This window comes from Stegostoma tigrinum, chromosome 29 (assembly GCF_030684315.1).
Source record: "Stegostoma tigrinum isolate sSteTig4 chromosome 29, sSteTig4.hap1, whole genome shotgun sequence".
Classification (NCBI taxonomy): domain Eukaryota; kingdom Metazoa; phylum Chordata; class Chondrichthyes; order Orectolobiformes; family Stegostomatidae; genus Stegostoma; species Stegostoma tigrinum.
The window spans coordinates 8,022,230-8,047,510 of NC_081382.1; the positions used below are offsets into that span (position 1 = coordinate 8,022,230).

The 25,281-nt window shown below is 43.1% G+C and overlaps 1 protein-coding gene across 7 annotated transcripts in view; it reads left to right on the forward strand.

Moving 5' to 3' along the window:
• The window catches only part of abca2 (ATP-binding cassette, sub-family A (ABC1), member 2), a 508,939-nt gene that overhangs the window by 172,089 nt on the left and 311,569 nt on the right, over nt 1-25,281 (forward strand). For all 7 annotated transcript variants that reach the window (XM_059638365.1, XM_059638369.1, XM_059638363.1 and 4 more), the window contains one exon: nt 348-469. In XM_059638365.1, the coding sequence (XP_059494348.1) occupies nt 348-469 (122 nt within the window). The remainder of the gene's footprint in view (nt 1-347; nt 470-25,281) is intronic.

The following is a 25,281-nucleotide window of genomic DNA, read 5'->3' on the forward strand; positions in this document are numbered from 1 at the left end:
TGTGACTGATTGTTAACTGCCTTCTGGGATGGGCAATAAATGTTGGCCAGTGACACACTGTGACTGAAAAAAAGGGCTTCTGAAAAAAGGAAGTTCTCTTAAGAGCTGATAATTTCATTTACTGCCCTTGAGTATACAGGGCACTTGAAATTCACTGATACCAGTAGTCACTTTCAAGGCTTGGAAACTGTTGTATAGCTAATTGAGATGAGTAATATATTGCTGTAGAACTGAAGATGCCTCTCCATTGTGTCCTGAAGAAAGTTCTAAGTTGAATTCTGAATATGTTCTAAGTATGCAGCAACTTTGAATTCAATTGTTTTGCCTGTGCTGTTGTATTTTATTAGGGTTCACACTTGGTTCAGTTGTCAAGGACCGGGATGAACTTCAGAACTTCTTGACGCACAACTTGACAATGTCCAATGAAACAGCTGGACTCTTGCTGGGATCAAATGTCAACTTGAAGGAGGTAAGGAAAATAAAAATGACATGTCCACTTGACCAGATTAGTTTCAACAACCATTGCCTGTTTGGGAGTATTGGGATGATGCCGATGTAAGGACAAGAGCATGTTGTGTACATAAAGTATATACCTGTAGGAAACAAATTAGGAGAGCCCAGGTTTCAACCACAGCACTGGCCTTCTCATAGATTTGACTTATTATTGTCACATGCGCTGAGATACAGTGCGAAGCATTGCGTTCTGTGCTATCCGGGCCAGTCATACTTCCAGGGTCTTCCTGTGTGTATTTAAACTGACCCATTTACTAGTTAGGCTGAGCAATTTGTTTTGACTGAGACAAAAACTCCTCAATTATTTTATATGTGGGTACTCTTGTTGTCAAGGATAGCTTAAGAGAATGTAGAAAATCTCACACAAACCTGTTAGAGGCAGGGATTTATTTTACTTGTGTTATGGTATTGTTCTGTGTGAAATTATTCATTCTCTACATTAGAGGACCTAGAGTTGGAAAGTATTTTTGCAGTTAAGGCCTGAGTCACAGCTACCATGTGTGCCTCACCATGTAGTCTGTGAATGATAGAACAGTATAGCTTATCTTGCCCCCTTTTAGCAGACCAACAGCCAAGGTTTTGTATTAAGAAAGGCTTTCCTGTTAACTATTACCATATTTCTTTACTTTTCTACTTCTTCTATGAAGGTAATGCTTAACTTTCCAACTCTGCTTCTTTTACTACTTTGTACCTGAGGTTTTTTTTACACTTAAGATGGTGCCTTTTGTGATGACATTATTTTAACTATTTTAACTGTATGCTTGTACTTGAGTACGTATGACAATAAAATCTAAGTCTAAAGTTGAAAAGAGTTAAATCTAAAACCTAAAATTAGTTTGAATAAACTAAGACAACAGATTTTAGGAGGGAAAGAAGATTCCAGGCTTCTGGTTCTGTAAGCATGGCACTCTGGGTGTCCATTTATGTTACAGTTGATTGCTGGTTGTTTTAAGATCTCTCCCTCTCGCTCGCTCCCTCTTGCCCTCGCCCTCGCCCCCGCTCCCCCTCCACCTGTGTCCCTCACTCTGTCTCTTTACTTAGAGAGGAGCTTTCTTCTGAGATGGTGTCTCTCTCTCTTTGTCTATTTAGCTAGCCTTTTAAAATCATTCTTTGCTAACAAACGAAAATGGCCACCGTTACTGAGAGACCAAAGCAGGAAAAAAAAGCCCTGTTCTGTGTGAGTCATCAGCTTTTTGGAGAGAGTTCCTCTGCTGCCTGTTGTTCCTGGCTTTCATTCCACTCCATGCAAAATATACAGTCCCATAATGAGTCAGCCAGGAACTTTGTTAGCTCCCGCGAAAGAGTGTCTATGTTGCTGGCTATGTCTCTCTGTAATCCATGTAGAGTTGGCAGTGTTATACAGTTAGTGGCTTGCAACAGAGTAGTGTGCTTACAGAAGTCTCTAATGCCGTAATTCTTTTGTTCGTGCCACTTGTTAATTAATTGCAATAAAGCTACTGCTGAATGGAATTTAGAAAGTAATAAATAAAGTGTCATCAGAGCATCAAGATGATGGTCTTTTACTATTTGTACAGAAGGTTGCAAGGTAATTATTTCTTGGCATCCTCATTCTCCCAATTTCGACGTTTCAATGTTTCTTTTGGAGCAAAATGTTGGTAACTGCTACATGATACATATTTGGCTGTTCTTCGACAGAGGTGTTGGAGCAAACCTACAAATGTTACCCTTTAGATGAAATTAAATATTTTGAACCTCATTTGTAATGTAGTTGGTGTTCTTTTTATTGCTGATTTTTCTGTTTTGCGGTCCTGCAGTGATAGAGTCAATCTATTCACTTTCAACTCCGGTATTCCCTGCCCATTATGATGTTGTCTGTCACTGTATACCATAATTTCAATTGGTTTTGCAGTCCTGAATGAATTCCAGCGGCCCTCTGTTTTACTTAAGCCATTAGAGATAGATCTTGACTCTGTGATAATGTGGCACAGGCAACAATTTATAAATATTACAAAAAGTAAGGGGCGTGCTACTGAGCTGTGTAGAACCTCACTGGAAGCAGTCAAACCCATTGACTTTTACCTTTTGCCTCCGAGCACTGAGCCACTTTTGGATCCAACTTGCCACTTTCCCCTGTTATTTTTCAGACCAGCTTGCAATATGGGACCTTGTTCAAAGCCTTGCTAAAATGCATTTGAGTTGTACCAAACAGATTGTTCTCATTGCAGTTTCTTGTTAACTCCTTTCAATAAAAAAATGCCAGACATGATCTTCTCTGAATAATTCCATGCACACTGTCCTTGCTTAATCCATGTCTTTCTGAATGAAGATGTATACAGTCCCTCAGAATTTTTCCAGTACTTTACTACCACTGAGGTTAGGCTGACCTGCCTGTAATTACTCAATCTGTAACTATTCTCCATTTAAACAGTTGAATTGACTTTAACTTAATTTTATTTATTTACTTGAATTTGGGATTTTAGTGTCACCTTTTTCAATTTGTAGAGCATAACGCTGATGGTTCTTTAAATACAAGAGCCTGATCTGAGATCAGTGATTAACCACATATCAGAAGAAGTTTCTTGTGGGTTTTATCAGGTGAAACATGCAAAAATGTTGTTTTGAACTGTTTTGACTATTTGTGAGTCATATGGCATCAAGTCTACACTAATTTCATTTTCGAGCATTTGGCCCATAGCCTTGAATGAAATGACATTTCCATTGCTGATCCAGACTCCTACCAGCCTGGGGTGAAAAAAAATGTTTTCCCTCATATCTGTTCTAAAACTGCTGCCCTTCATCTTGAAATTACGCCCCCTTGTGATTGACCCTTCAACGAAGTGTAAACTGGTACCTTCTGTCCATCATGTCCATTCCCCTTATAACCTTATATGCCCTGATGAGGTCCACCCTCAACTTTCTCCACTCTAAAGAAAATAACCACAGCCAGTCCAGTCTCTCTTCAGAGCTGAAATGTTCCAGCCCAGGTAATATCCTGGTGAGCCTCCTCTACACCCCCTCCAGTGCAATCACATCCTTTCTATAGCCTGACAGCCAGAACAACTTGACATAGAAGACATAGGCATAGGACATTACAGCACAGTACAGGCCCTTCGGCCCTCGATGTTGTGCCGACCTGTCATACCGATCTCAAGCCCATCTAACCTACACTATTCCATGTACATCCATATGCTTATCCAATGATGACTTAAATGTACCTAAAGTTGGCGAATCTACTACCGTTGCAGGCAAAGCGTTCCATTCCCTTGCTACTCTCTGAGTAAAGAAACTACCTCTGACATCTGTTCTATATCTTTCACCCCTCAATTTAAAGCTATGCCCCCTCGTGCTCGCCGTCACCATCCTAGGAAAAAGGCTCTCCCTATCCACCTATCTAACCCTCTGATTATTTTATATGTTTCAATTAAGTCACCTCTCAACCTTCTTCTCTCTGATGAAAACAGCCTCAAGTCCCTCAGCCTTTCCTCGTAAGACCTTCCCTCCATACCAGGCAACATCCTAGTAAATCTCCTCTGCACCCTTTCCAAAGCTTCCACATCCTTCTTTTAATGCGGTGACCAGAACTGTACACAATACTCCAAGTGCGGCCGCACCAGAGTTTTGTACAGCTTCACCATAACCTCTTGGTTCCGGAACTCGATCCCTCTATTAATAAAAGCTAAAACACTGTATGCCTTCTTAACAGCCCTGTCAACCTGGGTGGCAACTTTCAATGATCTGTGTACATGGACACGGAGATCTCTCTCTGCTCATCTACAAAGAATCTTACCATGAGCCCTGTACTTTGCTTTCTGGTTACTCCTACCAAAGTGCATCACCTCACACTTGTCTGCATTAAACTCCATTTGCCACCTCTCAGCCCAGCTCTGATCTATGTCTCTCTGCAACCTACAGCATCCTTTGTCACTATCCACAACTCCACTGACCTTAGTGCCATCTGCAAATTTACTAACCCATCCTTCTACGCCCTCATCCAGGTCATTTATAAAAATGACAAACAGCAGTGGACCCAACACCGACCCTTGCAGTACACCACTAGTAACTGGTCTGCAGGATGAACATTTCCCTTCAACTACCACCCTCTGTCTTCTTTCAGCAAGCCAATTTCCGATCCAAACTGCTATATCTCCCACAATCCTATTCCTCCGCATTTTGTACAATAGCCTATTGTGAGGAACCTTATCGAATGCCTTGCTGAAATCCATATACACCACATCAACCGGTTTACTCTCATCTACCTGTTTGGTCACCTTCTCAAAGAACTCAGTAAGGTTTGTGAGGCACGACCTTCCCTTCACAAAACCATGCTGACTATCCCTAATCAATTTATTCTTTTCTAGATGATTATAAATCCTATCCCTTATAACCTTTTCCAACACTTTACCAACAACTGAGGTAAGGCTCACTGGTCTATAATTACCAGGGTTGTCTCTACTCCCTTCTTGAACAGGGGAGCCACATTTGCTATCCTCCAGTCGTCTGGCACTATTCCTGTAGACAATGACGAGTTAAAGATCAATGCCAAAGGCTCGACAATCTCCTCCCTGGCTTCCCAGAGGATCCGAGGATAAATCCCATCTAGCCCAGGGGACTTATCTATCCTCACCCTCTGAAGGGTTTCTAATACCTCTTCCTTGTGAACCTCAATCCCACCTAGTCTAGTAGCCTGTATCTCAGTATTCTCCTCGACAACATTATCGTTTTCTAGAGTGAACTTGGTTTGCATTTTATGTATAAACCATGGAGCCTTTATTTGCCACTTACAGGATTTTTAATATCCCTTTCTGTTGTCATTTCCCATTCAGTTTTACTGCAAATCTAACTATGCAGTTGCAGGTTCATACAAGGAACTTTTCCAACCAAGTATTGGAATCTCTTTTTCAACTCCGTCAGCATCGTGCACCTAATATGGATTTAAAATGGGCAGTGGCAGCAACATTCTGTTAAATGTTGTGCCAGTAAATTTAACATTTTGCCATCGTTGTGACTATTATCAAAGCACTTTGTGTCAGAACTCTTAACATGTACCGCAGTACCTTTCACAAAGCTGAGTAGAGGCAACTCCATCACCTCCACATTGCAGTGTACTGTGGATTCATGTATCTATGGTCCCTTTTTGCTCCTGCCTGACATTCCAACTTTGTATTGCCTGTATTTGCTGAACTTGTCTGAAACTCTGTCGACATCCTAACACTTGTCAAATTCCCTTCCTATTGGTCTTGTACTTCCTGAAATACAATGATGCCTGGTTTCAGCAATGCTTAAATTTTGAAATTCCCATCCTTGTGTTAGACGTATTAATATTATGTTAGTCTTTATGGCAAAAGGATCTAAATACAGGAGTAGTTTTTGTTTAGTTATTCATTTTGTGGGATGTGGATGTCACTGGCTGGTCAGCATTTATTGCCCTTTGCTAGTTGCCCTTGAGAAAGTGGTGATAAACTGCCTTCCTGAATTGCTGCAGTCCACCTGCTGTGGGTTCACCCACAATGTCCTTAGGGAGGGAATTCCAGGGTTTTGACCCATTGACGGTGAACGAACTGCAATATGTTTCCCCGTCAGGATGGTGAGTGGCTTGGAGAGGAACTTGAAGCTGGTGGTATACCCATATAACTGCCGCCCCTTTCCTTCAAGACAGAAGTGGGTTTAGGAGGTGCTGCCTGAGGATCTTTGGTGAATTTCTGCAGGGCATCTTGTCAATAGTAGACACTGCTGCTACTGAGCGTCGGCATTGGAAGGAGCGGGCTGCTTTGTCCTGGATGGTGTCAAGCTGCTTGTGTTTTGGGGCTCCACTCATCCAAGCAAGAGGGGAGTATTCCATCACATCCCTGAAATGTGTCTTGAAGATGGCAGACATGCTTTGAGGAGGCAGGAGGTGAGGTACTCTCTGTAGTATTCCTCGGCTCTGACCTGCTCCTGTAGCTGCTGTGTTTATGTGATGAGCCACATACACACAGTGGCTAACGGAGCTTCTGATCAATGATAATTCCCAGGATGTCGAAGGTGGGGAATTCACTGATGGTAACATTGTTGAATGTCAGGTGGTTAGATTGTCTCTTATTCATGATGCTCATAGCCTGGCATTTGTATGGCACGAATGTTACTTGCCATTTGTCAGCCCAAGCAATCAGATGTGCCTGTTGCAGCATCTGAGGAATTGCAGATGGGGCTGAACATTGTGCAATCATTGGTAAACATTTCCACTTCTGACCTTATGATGGAGGGAAGGTCATTGATGAAGCAGCTAAAGATGGTTGGGCCTAGGACACTACCCTGAGGAATTCCTGCAGAAATATCCTGGAGTTAAGATGATTGACCTCCAACAGCCATGATCATCTTCCTCTGTCAATCACTGGAGAGTTTGCCTCCCCGATATCCATTACTTCCTAGGGCTCCTTGATGCCGCACTCTGTTGAATGCAGCCTTGATGTCAAGGGTTGTCACTTTGACCTCACCTCTGATATTCAGCTCTTTGGTCCATGTTTAAATCAAGGCTGTAATGAGGTCAGGAGCTGCGTGGCCCTGATGGAACTCAAACTGGGTGTGACTGAGCAGGTGCTGCTTGATAGCACTGTTAATGACACCTTCTATCACTTTACTGATGATTGAAAGTAGACTGGGGTGGTAATTTTTATGTAAAGGACGTACTTAGTCATAGTTACATAGAGATATGCAGTATGAAAACAGACCCTTTGGTCATATCTCATCTCAGCCATTTCGATGAGAGATCCTATATAATTATATCATTTGCCAACATTTGGCACATTTCCCTCTTAAACCCTTCCTATTCATATACACATCCAGATGCCTTTTAAGTGTTGTAATAATACCAGTCCCCACCACTTCCTCCAGCAGCTTATTCCATATATGCACCACCCACTGTGTGAAAAAGTTGCCCCTTAGATCCCTTTTATATCTTTCCCCTTTCACCTTAAACTTATGCCCTCTAGTTTTGGACTGCCTCACCCCCGAGAAATGACCTTGCTGATTTCTCCCATTCAAGCCCATCCTGATCTTATGATCCTCTGTAAGGTCACCCCTGAGCCTCTGACACTTCAGGGAAAATAGCCCCAGACAATTCAGCCCTTCCCTATCGCTCAAACCCTCCAACCCTGGCAACATCCTTTTAAATCTTTTCTGAGCCTTTTCTGGATTCACAACATCCTTGCTATAGCAGGGAGACCAGAAATCCAGGCGATACTCCAAAAGTGGCTAAACTAATATAGACAAACACCAGAAGTATATTCTCTCCACCTGTCTGGTTTGTTCCCTTTAATACCTTGAAAACTTAGTCAAATCACCTTGAAAATTTTTAAATTCCTGTATATTCATCTGCGGTTTATACAAGATAATAAAGTGTGAAGCTGGATGAACACAGCAGGCCAAGCAGCATCTCAGGAGCACTGAGATACTGCTTGGCCTGCTGTGTTCATCCAGCTTCACACTTTATTATCTTGCGGTTTATACAACCCTGTTAGATCTCGCAACCTCCAAACCGATCCCAATTTTTACCATTTAGTCATTGGACCCTAAGCTCTAGAATACTCTACTTAAGGTGCCATCACGGCCTCTTTTCTTCATCTCTTCTAATAACCCCATATAACTTCATGCCAAATTTTATCAAATGTAGCTCTTGTGGAAATGACCAGCCTCCAAGTGATGTTGGTTCAAGGAGAAATTCCCTGCTTGTCATTGAAATACTGCCTGAGGTACAGGCATGGACTCTATGATGTCTCACCTGAATGATGAAATCTCTGCAGGGTACAGGAGAGGAGATCTAAAACTTTACACACTCCCCTCACCCTGCCAAGAAAATACTTATGAAACCCTTCATGTGAGGTATCACCTCAGTCATGGTCGAATAGTTGCCAAAACTCAGTAGGATGTTAGGGGAAATAGTGCCAATTCATCATGAGCCTGTTTAGATCCCGCAGACAAAAACAACAATTCAATGTGATGAATCACTTGCAAATCTTCACTTAAGTCCAAGACAAAGGAGCTTTCATCTGAAGGAAGTGATTTTCTTTTTGTCTCTGTGCTTGTTGCTATTTATTTCTTGAACATTGGTGGTTGGTGGATATTGTCACGTAGACTGGGCTCGCTGTGTATGATTTCCATGTTGCAAGCCAGACGTAATTATCTTCTTCCAGTGACTTGTTCCTAGAATGGAAGCGCACAATGTTTTACATTCAATGTGTGATATTACAGATTGGCGTTTGCAAAGTTTGATAAACAAATCCCAAGAAGATGACTGCAGGCCTGACATATTGACACATTGTTATCTGTTCTGCTTCATATTCCTATTACCAATGATTCAGATTTCCTAGCAGCCTGTACAAGTGTTTCTCAGACTGCTGTGAAGCCCACACATGCTCTTGTTTTGAAGCGGGGCTGGAAAAAATGACAAAGATCAAGCAAGATCTTGGAAACATTTGTGTTATTAATATCAATGAATGAAACAAGATGAAACTGATTTTTGGAACTATGTATTTCATGGTCCAGTGCCGCAGTAACAAATAAGCCCTCAATTACATTCTGATATGAATTTGCTCAATTATTTAACAACCTTCTTTGTGGCAATATTGTAATTCTAACACATTGTAGTTTGAGGGTAGTTCTGATTTCCTATCTATTTCTTACATGAGCTAAATGTGATGAAGCTAAGGGTTCATGTGACTTGACCAAAAGTTATCAAAAATAAAATATTGTCCAGTGATTTTGTTTTGTTTTTCTGTGGGGTCAGTGGATAATTTTATGTCTTTTAGATTATTTGCCTCCAAAAGGATTGTTGAATACTCTGCAACACAATGCATAAGACCTGCTAGATAGCATGAAGTTTTGGTGTGTTAATTTTAGGATACAGCTGCTGAGTAGTTGATCTGAAGATTACCTGTAGGACAGGACTGTATGTATTTGGACTCTGGGAGGTAAGCTGTGTGGTGGAGGGAGCCGGACTATAGTCCTGAGCTGTGTCAGGCTAGTTTTACCAATTGAGGAATCTCCACTAGACCCTTCTTCTGTAGTGAGGAAGTAATAGCCTAGCGGTATTGTCACTGGATTTTGAGTCCAAAGACCCAGAAGATGGTGGAATTTGAACTCAATAAATATCTGGAGCTTGGAGTCTAAAGGTAGCCATGAACCCATTCTTCTGAAACCCTTTATTCTAAGATTAAGCCCTCTTTGGCCTCAAAGGTCTGAGACTTTCCCACAAGGGGAAACAGTCTTTCCACATGTACACTATGAAGTCCTCTCAATTCTAATTCTTCTGAATTCCAATGAGTGCACTCCCATTCTACTCAATCGCCCCTCGTGAGCCGGTCCTTCCCTACCTGGCATCAACCAAGTGAACTTCTAGTGCAAGTGTATCATTCCCAAAGCACAAAACTGTTCACCGTATTCTAGCTATAGTGGGACTGTAGCCTTGTACAGTTTTACGAAAAACCTTCCTGCTGTTATACTCCATTGCCTTTGAAATAAAAGCCAATCTCTCATGCGTCTTCCCTCCTACCCGCTGAACTTGGAGGCTAGCTTGTTGTGATTCGTGGGTGAGGATTCCTAATTCCCTCTGTTCTCTAGCTTTCTGTGGTCTTTCTCCATTTAAATCACATTCTGCCTGTCAAAGTGTGTAACCCCACGCTTCTCCATCATATTCCATACGTCATGCTTTTGCCAACTCGCTTATCTCGTCTATAACTTTCTGCAAATTCTACATCTTCCAAACCAGTTGCCTTCCTGCCTGTTTTTGTGCCATCCAAAAGCTTGGCTATTGCACATTTGCTATCCTCATCTGAGTCATAAATATATATTGTAAATAATTGTAGCCCAAGCACTGATCTATGTGGCACACTGTCAGTTGCAAATTGCCATCCAGAAAATGTCCCCCCTTTTCCTAAATTTCTGTCTTGTATTGGTTAGTTAATCCTCTTTCCATGTTAATATGCTACCTTCAACATGGGTTTTTATCTTACTCAATAGCTAAATGTGTGATACCTTATCAGACAACTTCCAAAAATCCAAATGTATTACATGCATTGGCCCCTTTTACCAATCCTGCTTGTTACCTCCTCAAAGAATTCTAGTAAATTTGTCAGGTATGTTGACTCATCCAAGCCATTTCTTGAAACCTTCCTCTCTCGACTCAACTTTTGGTCGCCCACCCTGTTATCACTTTATGTGGCCCAATGTCAATTTGCCTTATAAAACTCCTGTGAATCATTTAGGACATCTTGCTATATTAAACTTTCAATTTAAAAGTAAACTGTATATTCTGTTAGACTCCCTGTACAGTGGTATTGAAGTGTAAGTTGAGCAAGTTTTATTGAAAAGATAGGAACCTAGAAGGAATGTAACAATGTTATATTTTAAGTGATAATGGGAACTGCAGATGCTGGAGAATCCAAGGTAATAAAATGTGAGGCTGGATGAACACAGCAGGCCAAGCAGCATCTCAGGAGCACAAAAGCTGATGTTTCGGGCCTAGACCCTTCATCGGTGAGGGTTCTGGAATAAATAGGGAGAGAGGGGGAGGTGGACCGAAGATGGAGAGAAAAGAAGATAGGTGGAGACGAGAGTATAGGTGGGGAGGTAGGGAGGGGATAGGTCAGTCCAGGGAAGACGGACAGGTCAAGGAGGTGGGATGAGATTAGTAGGTAGGAGATGGAGGTGCGGCTTGGGGTGGGAGGAAGGGATGGGTGAGAGGAAGAACAGGTTAGGGAGGCAGAGACAGGTTGGACTGGTTTTGGGATACAGTGGGTGGAGGGGAAGAGCTGGTCTGGTTGTGTGGTGCAGTGGGGGGAGGGGACGAACTGGGCTGGTTTTGGGATGCGGTGGGGGAAGGGGAGATTTTGAAGCTGGTGAAGTCCACATCGATGCCATTGGGCTGCAGGGTTCCCAAGCGGAATATGAGTTGCTGTTCCTGCAACCTTCGGGTGGCATCATTGTGGCAGTGCAGGAGGCCCATGATGGACATGTCATCTAAAGAATGGGAGGGTGAGTGGAAATGGTTTGCGACTGGGAGGTGCAGTTGTTTATTGCGAACCGAACGGAGGTGTTCTGCAAAGTGGTCCCCAAGCCTCCGCTTGGTTTCCCCGATGTAGAGGAAGCCACACTGGGTACAGTGGATACAGTATACCACATTGGCAGATGTGCAGGTGAACCTCTGCTTAACGTGGAAAGTCATCTTGGGGCCTGGGATAGGGGTGAGGGAGGAGGTGTGGGGGCAAGTGTAGCATTTCCTGCGGTTGCAGGGGAAGGTGCCGGGTGTGGTGGGGTTGGAGGGCAGTATGGAGCGAACAAGGGAGTCACGGAGAGAGTGGTCTCTCCGGAAAGCAGACAGGGGTGGGGATGGAAAAATGTCTTGGGTGGTGGGGTCGGATTGTAGATGGCGGAAGTGTGGTATATTGCCAATGTGGTATACTGCATCCACTGTACCCGGTGTGGCTACCTCTACATTGGGGAAACCAAGCGGAGGCTTGGGGACCGCTTTGCAGAACACCTCCGCTCGGTTTGCAATAAACAATTGCACCTCCCAGTCGCAAACTATTTCCACTCCCCCTCCCATTCTTTAGATGACATGTCCATCATGGGCCTCCTGCACTGCCACAATGATGCCACCCGAAGGTTGCAGGAACAGCAACTCATATTCCGCTTGGGAACCCTGCAGCCCAATGGTATCAATGTGGACTTCACCAGCTTCAAAATCTCCCCTTCCCCCACCGCATCCCAAAACCAGCCCAGTTCGTCCCCTCCCCCCACTGCACCACACAACCAGCCCAGCTCTTCCCCTCCACCCACTGTATCCCAAAACCAGTCCAACCTGTCTCTGCCTCCCTAACCTGTTCTTCCTCTCACCCATCCCTTCCTCCCACCCCAAGCCGCACCTCCATCTCCTACCTACTAATCTCATCCCACCTCCTTGACCTGTCCGTCTTCCCTGGACTGACCTATCCCCTCCCTACCTCCCCACCTATACTCTCGTCTCCACCTATCTTCTTTTCTCTCCCTCTTCGGTCCGCCTCCCCCTCTCTCCCTATTTTTTCCAGAACCCTCACCCCATCCCCCTCTCTGATGAAGGGTCTAGGCCCGAAACGTCAGCTTTTGTGCTCCTGAGATGCTGCTGGGCCTGCTGTGTTCATCCAGCCTCACATTTTATTATCTTTTATTTTAAGTGCTGTGTGATTCCTGATGATGTGTCTTCCAATGGTCCCCTTTCTGTAATATAGTGCACTGTTAATGGAGGTTGTATACTGCAGAAGAGTATTTGTTTTTTTTGGAGAGCATGTGTGTCTCCCATTGTCTCATTGCAATGAGAGGGTTCATCCTCGGTCCCAGCAGGAAGATCGAAATCCATTCACAGACAACCCATTAGTGATGTTGACAGAAACAAGGTGCATTGAGGACCATTGTTCATACCTAACATGCTGAACAATGCTTTTTTAAACCAGAGCCAGTTCTATGAATCTGAACACTGGGTAAGTCTAAATTTTAAAGATTTAAAATCTTTTAAGATTTTAAAGCGTAGGTAGCTCTCTTTCCCTGACTTAAGTTCAATCCTAGAATTACAGGAAAATAATTACTTAAAAGTGCAAAGTGTTTTGGTTAATCAGTCATGAGCTTATCTAGCTGCTCAGTACGCAGCGTTACAATACAGTGCTTGCTACAGGGATTTTGCTATAAAATACCATACCTCACTGGGCGCTTCTGGAAATAACTTGTAATTGTTTATAAGAGGTTACCACAGCTTGAGCATAACTTTTGGGCATTTGCTCAAGATACCTTGGCTGTATCAACAAACACTGGATTTTACAGTGTCTGTGTATATTTTACATCCAGGTCAAGGGTTAAACTGAAATGATTCAATGAACAATGGTGTCTATAACTTTATTGTTTTTGTTTCTGATTTCCAGCATCTGTAGTTCTTTGGTTTTGTTTTTGTTTAAGAATGTATTAAGTAAAGTAATGAAAGGCTTTTTTCAAAGTGGTAGGTTTTAATGATTGCTTTGAAGGAGAAAGGGGAATTGGAGGAAGGAAAGTCTCAAGCTTCGAACCTAGGCAACTGGAGCACATCTACCTGTGGTAGAGTAATTAGTATTACACAAGAGGTCACAATCAGAGGATTGCCGATACCTCAGTGTTACGGATTTTAAAGTCAAGGCCTTGCTTGATCATTGAGGCATCTTGAGACATTCAAGAGGGCAATGATGATTACTTGGATAGAAATAGTGTGGAAAGGTATAGGAAAAATGTGAGAGGTTGCCACTAGATAATGATACTCGTTTGAAGAGCTGGTGCAGGCACGATGGGCTGAACGGCCACCTCCAGTGAAAATTGTGTGTTTCTGTGACCGTGAGCCATTATCATTCCACAAGCACAGGAGTGAAAGAGGAATAGGGCTTTCTGCAAGTCAAGATCTCAGCTGCAAGCTTTTGGATGACTTCAGGTTCATGGAGGATAGAATGTGAGAAATCAGCCAGCTGTGTAGTTGGGTCTGGAGATCACAAAGCCATGAATGGGATTGTTTCAACAGCTGATGAGCTGAGTGGGGTGAGGCTCAGCAGCATTAGAGAGGTGGAAATAGGTTGTGTTACTGATACCAGAAATATGAGGTTGGGGATTGCATCCCAGGATCAGACATCCTACCAAATGAATGAACTGGTCTAGTTTCAGACTGTTACCAGTGAGGGGGAACAGAGTTTGCAATGGCCTCTGATTGCCAATATTTAGTTGGAATAATGTGTTTTGAATTGCAGATTATCCGGTGGCAATAGAATGTAGCTGTGCCAGTCTCCGTGTGGCCTTGCATTCTGTAACTTGATGCAATAATTGATTCTGTTTTAGACTTGAACATTGAAAATCCCAGGACAGTTATCCTTGGGCTAACAGATACTGCTATACAGTGTGGTTAAGAAAACAAAAACAGATGGTTGCTCTATGAAAGCTGCTGATCGCTATCAAAGTGAGCTTGGACCACATGTTAATTACATTATTCTGGGACTGACAGATGAAGCAATGTGTGACCTTGTTTACAAACAGAATATAATCATGCATCTGCTAAATTATACTCGTAAAGTAAGTTGACGACCTCATTCTTCGGACAGTGGTCAATTGCTTGATGTAATGATAAAATCCATTGCAATCAATATGTGTTTCAGACAAATGGTTGAGTCAATTTATCAGCAATGTGCAACAGATTGTTCAGAGAGATAACGAGTGAACTACATACAGAAGATGATTACTGCAGCAGACTGCATATCCACCAATGTGGTATACTGCATCTGCTGTACACGGTGTGGCTGCCTCTACATTGGGGAAACCAAGCGAAGGCTTGGGGACCGCTTTGCAGAACACGTCCCCTCGGTTCACAACAAACAACTGCACCTCCCAGTCGCGAACCATTTCAACTCCCCCTCCCATTCCTCAGGTGACATGTCCATCGTAGGCCTCCTGCAGTCCCATAATGATGCCACCCGTAGGTTGAAGAAACAACAACTCATATTCCGCTTGGGAACCCTGCAGCCCAATGGTATCAATATGGATTTCACCAGCTTCAAAATCTCCCCTTCTCCCACTGCATCCCAAAACCAGCCCAGCTCAGTCTCGCCTGCCTAACCTGTTCTTCCTCTCACCTATCCCCTCCTCCCACCTCAAGCTGCACCTCCATTTCCTACTTAGTAACCTCATCCCGTCCCCTTGACCTGTCTGTCCTCCCCGGACTGACCTATCCCCTCCTTACCTCCCCACCCATACTCTCCTCTGCACCTATCTTCTCCTCTATCCACCCTCAGTCTGCCTCCCCCCCCCTCCCTATTTATTTCAGAACCCTCTCCCCATTTCCCTTTTCTGATGAAGGGTCTAGGCCTGAAACGTCAGCTTTTGTGCTCCTGAGATGCTGCTTGGCCTGCTGTGTTCATCCAGCTTCACACTTTGTTATCTTGGATTCTCCAGCATCTGCAGTTCCCATTATCTCTGTCACGACTATTTGGTGGATTTCAAATATGAAGTTCCTGAGCCAATACAAATAGCCCAAGAACTGAGTAAAATCTAAGCATATATGAATTTGATGCCCATTTTGGTCATGAAAAGCAAAATTGATTTATTTCATAGGTTCCACTTACGAAAACAAAGACTTCAAAAGTTAAGGCATTCGGTGAAAGAAAAGGTTTCATTGCAGAATGTGTGTTAATGATCATTAACTAACTTGAGCAGTATTGAAAAGATAAAGATGGAAATACTTTGTTTCTGTTACTTGGTGATGAAGTGAAATTCAGGTTAATTGCCAGAACAAAAGAAAAGGAGGTTAGTAGATTTTCTTTCCCACCAAAAGGTTTTTAAAAAGGTTTAATACTTTACGAGATGACTGTTGGGGCTCTTATGAAAAGGATTTGATAGGCTCATGGAGAAAGTACACTATGAAAGGATGCAGGAAAAAGGCCTTAAATAGAATTCAATCTGATATCTGGTTAAGGTGTTGTCAGGGACTGGTTCATGTTACAGCTAGCTTCCTCTGTTGCTGTAATTTTTGTTAATTTTATCTTCTGGGTTGAGGTCTCTGTAACTGGGCTCATGGAATAATTAGCTATGTTGGTCCGATGACAATAATTGTTACAGATGTATCTGTGTGTGATGGCCATAGTAATTTCTGGGAACAGTTTAAGGCAGGTGAATGGTAGCAAAATAGTCACAGAATGCCAATAGCATCTCTCTTCCAAAAAGTGATATCTACCTGTTCCGTAAACGTGGGGCTACCCTCCAGATCGACTGACGCCGCCTGAACTTGAGGTGATGTGTGAAAGGGGTCGGGTGTTGGGGGTGGAGATGGAGTCTTTCTTCACATTGGAGAAACTTGTCTGCTAGAATTCTGTGCAGAATTTCAGCATCGATAATATATGTTGAAGGATATAGTTACTGCTATTGTGCCTGAATATAGCGTTGAGAAGTTCTGTCTGCGTGCTTCTGTCCAACCTTGTAAAACACTGGCAGCACTCTTTGCTGGTGAGGCAAGATGCTCATTGGTCCTTTTGGATTTGCACCATGTTGTAATCAGGGGTTTGCTGACTAAGATCTAAGATACTCCAGTCTGAGAGATTGTCGGCCCTATACAACCCACTTAATTAGAGCGTTGAACGGTATAACATAGATTCAGGCTCTTTGACCCATGATGTTGTGCTGAACATGATGCCAATTACACTAGTTCTCTGCCTGGCCTTGGTCCATATCTCTCCGTTCCTTGCATATTCTGTGTTCATCTAAAAGTCTCTTAAACACCCCTATCATATCTGCCACCTCGCCTGGCAGCACATTCCAAATTCCTACCGCTCTGTTTGAAAAAAAATCTTGCCCTTTACGTCTCCTTTGAACTTACCCCTCTCACCTTAAATGCATGCTCCTCGTATGCGATACCCAATCCGTTTCCTTTTATTTTAAATTTAGTTCACTCACAGAACTTGGGCATCTCTGGCTGAGCCAGCACTTCTTGGTCATCCCGAATTGCCCTTGAGAAATTGGAGTTGAGTTGCCTTCTTGAACCACTCCGTAAGCTAACGCCAGGTGGTCTTTTCAGTTTCATCCCTTTTTTGAGATTTTGTGATGATTGTTTCAAGTGAGTGGTTTGCTAGGCCATTTCAAAACATCAACCACATTGCTGTATATCTGGAGTCACATGTAGACCATACCAGGTAAAGATGGCAGATTTCCTCCCATAAAATGCATTAGTCACATTTTTATATCGATCGACAAAGGTTTCGTGGTCATCATTAAACCCTTAAGCCCAGGTTATTTTTTATTGAATTCAAATTCCACAATCTGCGAGGGGGACATTTCAACTTTAGTCCCCAAGATATTAATAGTCTAACAAATAATACAATTAGCACATTACCACTCACCCTCCTCCCCTTCTCTACCAGCAGGTAGTAGAAGCATTTGTGTCAATGAGTTAAGGGGAGATGGTGATCTTGTGGAAATTTCTCAGGACCAATAATCTAGCGATCCTGGCTAATGTTCTGAAGACACAGTTCATATCATAACCATGGCAACTGGTGCAACCTAATTCAGTAGTAATTCTGTAGTATCAAACTGGTAACACTCACCATGAAATCTAACTGTTGAAGAACCAATTTTCCAAACCCATGCCCATTACTGTGTGAAAGGAGATGAGGAGCAGCAAGCAGTGAAAATGGGAAGTAATTATGGAATTGGAAAAAGATGAAGGAACAGAAAACTCATTTTGAAATGTTAAGAAGCAGGTGCAAGGTGAGAGAAAAGCCCTCTCATATCAAAGTTCCTCAGACAGCACCTTCCGAACCCAAAACCACGTCCATCTGGAAGGACAAGGGCAGCAAATACAAGGGAACGCTGCCTGCATGATCCCCTGCAAGGGACTCTCTGTCCTGATTTGGGAATATATTGCCTTTCATTCAGTGTCATGAGTCAAAATCTTGGGTACTCCCACATGACACTGGATATGGACTGCAGCAGCTCACAGTCTAATTCTCAAGGGCAAATAGGGACAGGCATTAAATGCTGGCTGTGTCACCACTCCCACATCCTTTGAATCAATAAAGAAAAACTCCACATTGGTAGGAAGTTGGGAACTGGAGGACGCTGACTTAGAGCGAGTGGCAAGAGGATGAGGGTGGCACGGTGGCTCAGTGGTTAGCACCGCTGCCTCACAGGAACTGTCTGTGTGGAGTTTGCACATTCTGTCTGTGTCTGCATGGGTCTCCTCCCGATGCTCCGGTTTTACCCCACAGCCCAAAGATGTGCAGGTTAGGTTGTTTGGCCACGCCAAACTAAATTGTCTAGGGGTGTGCAGGCTAGGTGAGTTAGCTGTAAGAAATGCAGGGTTACAGGGTTGTGGTAGGGGTATGGGTCTGGGTCTGGGTTCTTTAGAGGGTTGGACTGGACTCGATGGCCGAATGGTCTGTGTCCACACTGCAGTCATTCTATGAACCGTGGTGATATAAGGAAAGATCTTGTGTGCTATAAGCGTTTAGGATCTGAGAATGTGGTGGAGGCACATTCAGTCATGATCAGTTCGTTATTATCTGAAAGGAACACTGGAGGGCTGCAGGGAAAGGATGAGTGTATGACCAAAATTTTTCTTTCAACCTCACTGAGGTGCATTATTTAGTCAATAACTCATGAGTGTGTAATAGATTAGAGCATCTTATTCAGTAAATGGTGAGGTCCTGAGTAATGAGTCCGGAGGCACCTAGTAGTACATGTATATAGTTCATTGAAAGCAGCATCACAGGTGGACTGGGTGGTTAAAAAGACATTTAGCATGCTGGCCTTTATCGGTCAAGGCATTGAATGTAGGAGTTGGGATGTTATGTTACAATTGTGCATGTGATTGGTGAGGCCGCACTTGGAGTATGGTGTACGGTTTTGGTCACCCTATTATGGGAAAGACATAGGTAAACTGGAACATGTGCAAAGAAGATTTACAAGGATGTTGCCAGGACTAGTCGGCCTGAGTTATAAGGAGAGGTTGGCCAGGGTAGGTCTTTATACCACGGAACGTAGGAGATTGAGAGGTGGCCTTATTGAGGTCTACAAAATCATGAATGGCTTTGATAGAATGAATGTGTATGGGCTTTTTCCCAGGGATGGGGAATTGAAAACTAGAGGGCGTGGTTTGAAGGGGAGGGAGGAAAGATTTGAGAAGGACTTGCGGGACAACTACTTCACACAGAGAGTGGTGTGTGTATGGAATTGGCTGTCAGAGAAAGTGGTTGAGACAGGTAAACAGTAACATTTAAAAAGCATTTGGATAGGCACATGGATGGGATGGGTTTTGAGGGATATGGACCAAATGCGGGCAATTGGAACTAGCTGAGTGTGCAGCATGGACCAGTTTGGGCCGAAGGGCCTATTTCCATGCTGTTTTACTCTGACTCTTCATTTTTGACAGTTACTACAATTCAAAGAGCATTTCATTTGCTGTGAAAGTGCTTTTAGCACAATTCTCAGATTGTGGAATACTCTCTATAATTGTATTTGTTTCTTATGGCAAACAAAAGTCTGTAATTTTCTGTGTCAAAAGAAGTTGGGAGCTTGCAGTAACAGTTGACAGAAAAAAAATCATAATTCAGTAAATAATTTTCAATCCTTTTGCTTTGTCTTGTTTTCTGTCTATAAATCTGCATGGTGACCCGTATTTGCAGAGAGTACCTACAAGCTGTTTATGAGTGACAGCGAAACAGGATGATAACATGTCCTGTGCAGCATGCTGCTTGGCCTGCTGTGTTCATCCAGCCTCACATTTTATTATCTTGGATTCTCCAGCATCTGCAGTTCCCATTGTCACTGATAACATGTCCTAATGAGTTACTGTGAAGAGATATAATTAACATTCAGTTAAGAGAAAAAGAAAACTCCAGCAAATGTAAAATTCTGATTCTAATTATAGGGTACTTTTTCCAAGATGGAAGGTATTAAAATAAACAGGATGCTACTACTTAACAGGAAATTGCACTTGTTCTGAGTAATGTACAGAAAGTTGGCATTAAGCCACTTTTCTGGCTCTACCTTTATTTTCCACCCAACCCCTCCCCCTGCACACCATCGACACCACCACTGTTATTATCACAGAAACCTTGATTCATGTCTCACCTGAAATCTGGAGTATTGCTCTAACTCTAATATGTCAGATGGATCAGTTTTTGTCCAATGTGTGCAGGAGGGTTTCCTGATTAAGTATGTCGAAGGGCCGACAAGAGGGGAGGCCACACTGGATCTGGTACTTGGTAATGAACCAGGCCGGGTGTTTGATTTAGTGGTAGGTGAGCACTTTGGAGAGAGTGACCATAATTCGGTTATGTTTACTTGAGCAATGGAAAGGGATAGGAACATGCCACAGGGCAAGAGTTATAGATGGGGGGAAGGGCAATTATAATGCAATTAGGCAAGACTTAGGAGGCATAGAATGGGTTAGCAAAATGCAGGGGATGGGGACAATCAAAATGTGGAGCTGGTTTAAGGAACAGATATTGCGTGTCCTTGATAGGTATGTCCCTGTCAGGCAGGGAGGAAGTGATAAGGTAAGAGAACCCATGGTTTACTAAAGAAATTGTATCTCTTGTTAAGCAGAAGAGGGAGACTTATGTGATGATGAGACGAGATGGTTCAGATGAAGCAATGGAGAGTTACAGATTAGCAAGGAAGGATTTAAAGAGAGAGTTAAGAAGACCAAGGAGGGGACATGAACAGACATTGGCAGGTAGAATAAAGGAGAACCCTAAAGCTTTCTATAGGTATGTGAGGAATAAGAGGATGACTCGGGTAGGAATAGGGCCAGTCAAAGACAGAAGTGGGAAGTTGTGTGTGGACCCTGTGGAGATTGGAGAGTGCAAATGATTATTTCTCATCTGTTTTCATTGCGGAACAGGAGAATATTGTAGAGGAGATGACTGAGTTATGGGCTACTAGAATTGAAAGGATGAAGGTTAGTAAGTAGGAGGTGTTATCAATTCTAGAAGGTGTGAAGGCAGCTAAATCCCTGGTCCAGATGGGATTTTTCCGAGGATGATCTGGGAAGCTAGGGAGGAGGTGGCAGAGCCTTTGGCCTTGACCTTTGAGTCCTCATTGTCTATAGGTTTAGTACCAGAGGACTGGAGAATTGCAAATGTTGTGCCCTTGTTCAAGAAGGACAGTGGAGATGACCCAGGTAATTATAGACCAATAAGCCTTACGTCTGTTGCAGGAAAAGTTTTGGAAAGAATTATAAAAGATAGAATTTATAGTCAACATCTAGCAAGCAACAATTTGATTGGCACGGATTTGTCAAGGGCAGGTCGTGTCTCACAAACCTCATTGAGTTTCTTGAGAAGGTGACCAAGCATGTGGATGAGGGTAGGGCAGTTGACGTGGTGTACATGGACTTCAGTAAAGCCTTTGATAAGGTTCCACATGGTGGGCTATTGGAGAAAATACAGAGGCATGGGATTGAGGGAGATTTAGCAGCTTGGATTAGAAACTGGCTTTCTGTAAGAAGGCAACGAGTGGTGGTTGATGGAAAATATTCAGCGTGGAGTCAGGTCACTAGTGGTGTGCCTCAAGGATCTGTTTTGGGACCACTGCTGTTTGTCATTTTTATAAAATGCATTTTGGATGCAGGCATAGGTGGATGGGTTAGTAAGTTTGCATATGACACTAAAGTCGGTGGAGTGATGGACAGTGTGGAAGAATGCTGCAGGTTGCAGGGAGACTTGGATAAACTGCAGAATTGGGCTGAAAGGTGGCAAATGGAGTTCAATGCGGATAAATGAGAGGTGATTCACTTTGGGAAGAATAATAGGAAGGCAGAATACCGGGTCAGTGGAAAGATTCTTGGTAGTGTGGATGTCCAGAGGGATCTTACTGTCTGTGTACACAGATCCCTGAAAGTTGCCACCCAGGTTGATAGTGCTGTTAAGAAGGCTTATGGTGTGTTAGATTTTATTGGTAGAGGGATTGAGTTCTGGAGCCGTGATGTCATGCTGCAACTGTACAAAACGCTAGTGTGGCCTCATTTGGAATATTGCGTGCAGTTCTGGTCGCCCCATTACAGGAAGGATGTGGAAGCATTGGAAAAGGTGCAGAGGAGATTTACCAGGATGTTGCCTGGTCTGGAGCGCAGGCCCTATGAAGAAAGGCTGAGAGACTCGGGTCTGTTCTCATTGGAGAGAAGGAGGCTAAGAAGGGATTTAATAGAGACATACAAGATGATCAGAGGATTAGATAGGGTGGACAGTGAGAGTCTTTTTCCGTGGATGATGACTTCAGCTTATACAAGGGGGCATAGCTACAAATTGAGGGGTGATAGATTTAAGACAGATGTCAGAGGCAGGTTCTTTAGTCAGATAGTGGTAAGGGTGTGGAACGCTCTGCCTGCCAATGTAGTTAACTCAGCCACATTAGGGGCATTTAAACAGTCCTTGGATAAGCATATGGATAATGATGGGATAGTGTAGGCGGAGGGGCTTAGATTAGTTGACAGGCCGGCGCAGCATCGAGGGCTGAAGGGCCTGTTCTGCATTGTATTGTTCTATGTTCTAGTCATGAGATATGGTGGATAAGACTTGGTTATGGAGGTAACGTTTCTATCTGATACTATTTTTGCAGTTGGAGGCAAGAGTACGGGTGTGTTTCACAGAGTTGGGAAATTTGATGTAAGGCAGGCCATTTGAAAATCGTGCTGAATTTAAACAGACCCCATTTTTGCAGCCATGTGGGTGACACATGTACACATAAAATATAAATGCACCTGATGAGTAGATTAGATCTGTTTGAAAGTCGTGATTTATAGTTACTTGAATCCTCAGCCATTTAAAAATGAAAAAAAAAGTGCCTTCGAAGTTAGAGGAAGAGAATATACATAATGCTGGATTGCTCTGATTGACAGTCTGCCTGGTATAACTTGGGGGCGAAGAAAACATAGCTAACTTGTCCTGGAGTTTCAATAAAATTTACTGTTGACATTTTCCAACAACTATTGTTTAAGTAGAGGTAATTATGAATACTTGACTGAGTTTCAAAAGGACTAAAACACATATTTCATGTTTTGACTGACCGTTTTAATAGGTAATTATAGGATTACCTGTCTTTGACATTATCGAATAGAAATTTGTTTTCCGAACTGACCACTTGCAAGGTAAAATCTTTGAATGGATTGCATGAATGAGTACTCCTCTTCCCCCTGTCAACCCTGTCCTATATCAGCTATGTGAGTAAGGACTTTAATACATGGTTAGAAGTCTAAATTTTTTGATCTCTGCATGGCTAATGAGCTCTGTACAAAGCAGATACTGGGTTAGTGTCTTGGATGTATGAGATGGTGGGAGAATAGTACAGCACAGGGCATTTGAGGTGTGAGAGGCATGGACGGCCCAACAGCCCTGAAGCAAACTGAGCTGAAGTCATAGAGAAGACTAGTGCACTTTCTAAACAACCTGACTCAGCACTTGCCCACTCCTGGGGTCACCTCCAAACTGCTTCTGTGGTCTACTGGCCCCATGTCATTCTGTCCCTGCCTGCCTGAAGCAAAGCCGGTGTACCATTACCCTTTATAACAAGACACAACTGCTAAGTTGTTAAATTTCTCAACTCACATTAATCTCCGCAAGCACTGAAAACCTAGTCCATTGATTTTTTTTTTTTAAAAATGTGACTTTTGTTGACAGTGTTTCAAGTCATTCACAGTATCACAGCCAGTGCCATCCTTACTCCCCGCATTAGCTTCACACTGTCCAAACACCTTGTGGCCCAGGGAGTTAATTTTGAAATTCTTCCCACTGCTTTTAGAACATAGAACAGCGCAGCAAAGTACAGGCCCTTGCGAATTGCGGGGTGTTGCATGCTGAGGATGTCTAACATCCTTCATCATTCTCTGCTGAATTTACAATATTTAGTGTGGTTAAAGAGGAAACTAAAGTACTCATGTAAATGGCATTCGTTCAAGAGCTGGAAATATCCAAAACTGCTTTAGATATTCTATTGTTCTGCATAAAGCAAACACAGCTTTTAATGGGTGTGTGAATTAAACTGAATCTAGTGGTCTGTTCTTTACCCGTCAGTGGTAATAGATATTAGTGATAATCCCATTACTGATAATACTGTTATGAGGATAATATTGTTTTGCTCCAATGAAGAGAGAAGGACATGGTCTGAGTCTGCTTCATCTTATTTGAAGTGATTGCTGTGTTGAGACACAAATTGTTTGTTTATTTCCCAGGAGTGGGAACTGTGGCTCATTCTGTAAAAATATGCTTTCAGATTTATGAATTTGCTCGACTTTGAAAATATTTTTCAAGCCATTGACATTTTCATGACCTATCATGTCAGTATTTGCATTGAATGAAAACAACTTCAGTGCAGAATGGTCACCTAAAAGATTGTTTTAACTCTGGGTCTTCACTGGTAGAACCAAACACAACACCAACAAATGATGACTGGAAGGCGGATGGGTGCAGGCTGGGTGGCCGATTTCGGAAGTGCAGGTTTATTGAGATTTTTCAGCTCTTAGAGCGCAGATACACCAGCTGCCACTTGGCAGGAGAAAGCCGTGATCAGTTTTTATCCAAATCCCCAGCAGGATCTGGTGCTATTTCATCTACAGCAGGAAGAATTATTACTGTCTCCAATTGACAAGGTCATCAGCACAACTCAATGATAGTTCTTTGCTGTCTGTTTGTTCCTCCCTCCCTCCCTCCCTCCCTCCCTCCCTCCCTCCCTCCCTCCCTCTCTCCCTCTCTCTCCCTCTCCCTCTCTCTCTCACGCACGCACACAGACACATATAGACACAGATACGTACACACAGCACTCCGGTTCACGCATGCAGGCATGCAGATAAAGACAAAAACATGTAGACAACACATACATATGCACACAACGGATATACACGTCACCTTTGTTTCAGTGATGAACTATATAAAACAGTTGCATAGGTGTCCAGGGCCGTGGTTCTTTCATTCAAAACATCCCATTTCAAATGGATCGTAGATGACATCCAGCCTTCTGTGTTATAATAAAATATTATGGTCATAATGAGTATCGCATGGCAAAGCTGTTTAAATAATGGCTTTAAGAAAACAAGTATCTGCTAATGGCCCGGTGGTTCAGTGGTTAGCGCTGCTGTCTCTCAGCACCAGCGATGCATGTTCGATTCCACCCTGGGGCAACTAACTGTGTGGAGTTTACACATTCTCCCCGTGTCTGCATGGGTTTCCTCTGAGTACTCCAATTTCTTCCCGCAGGCCAAAGATGTACAGGTTAGGTGGATTGGCCGTGCTAAATTGCTCCACAGTGTACAGG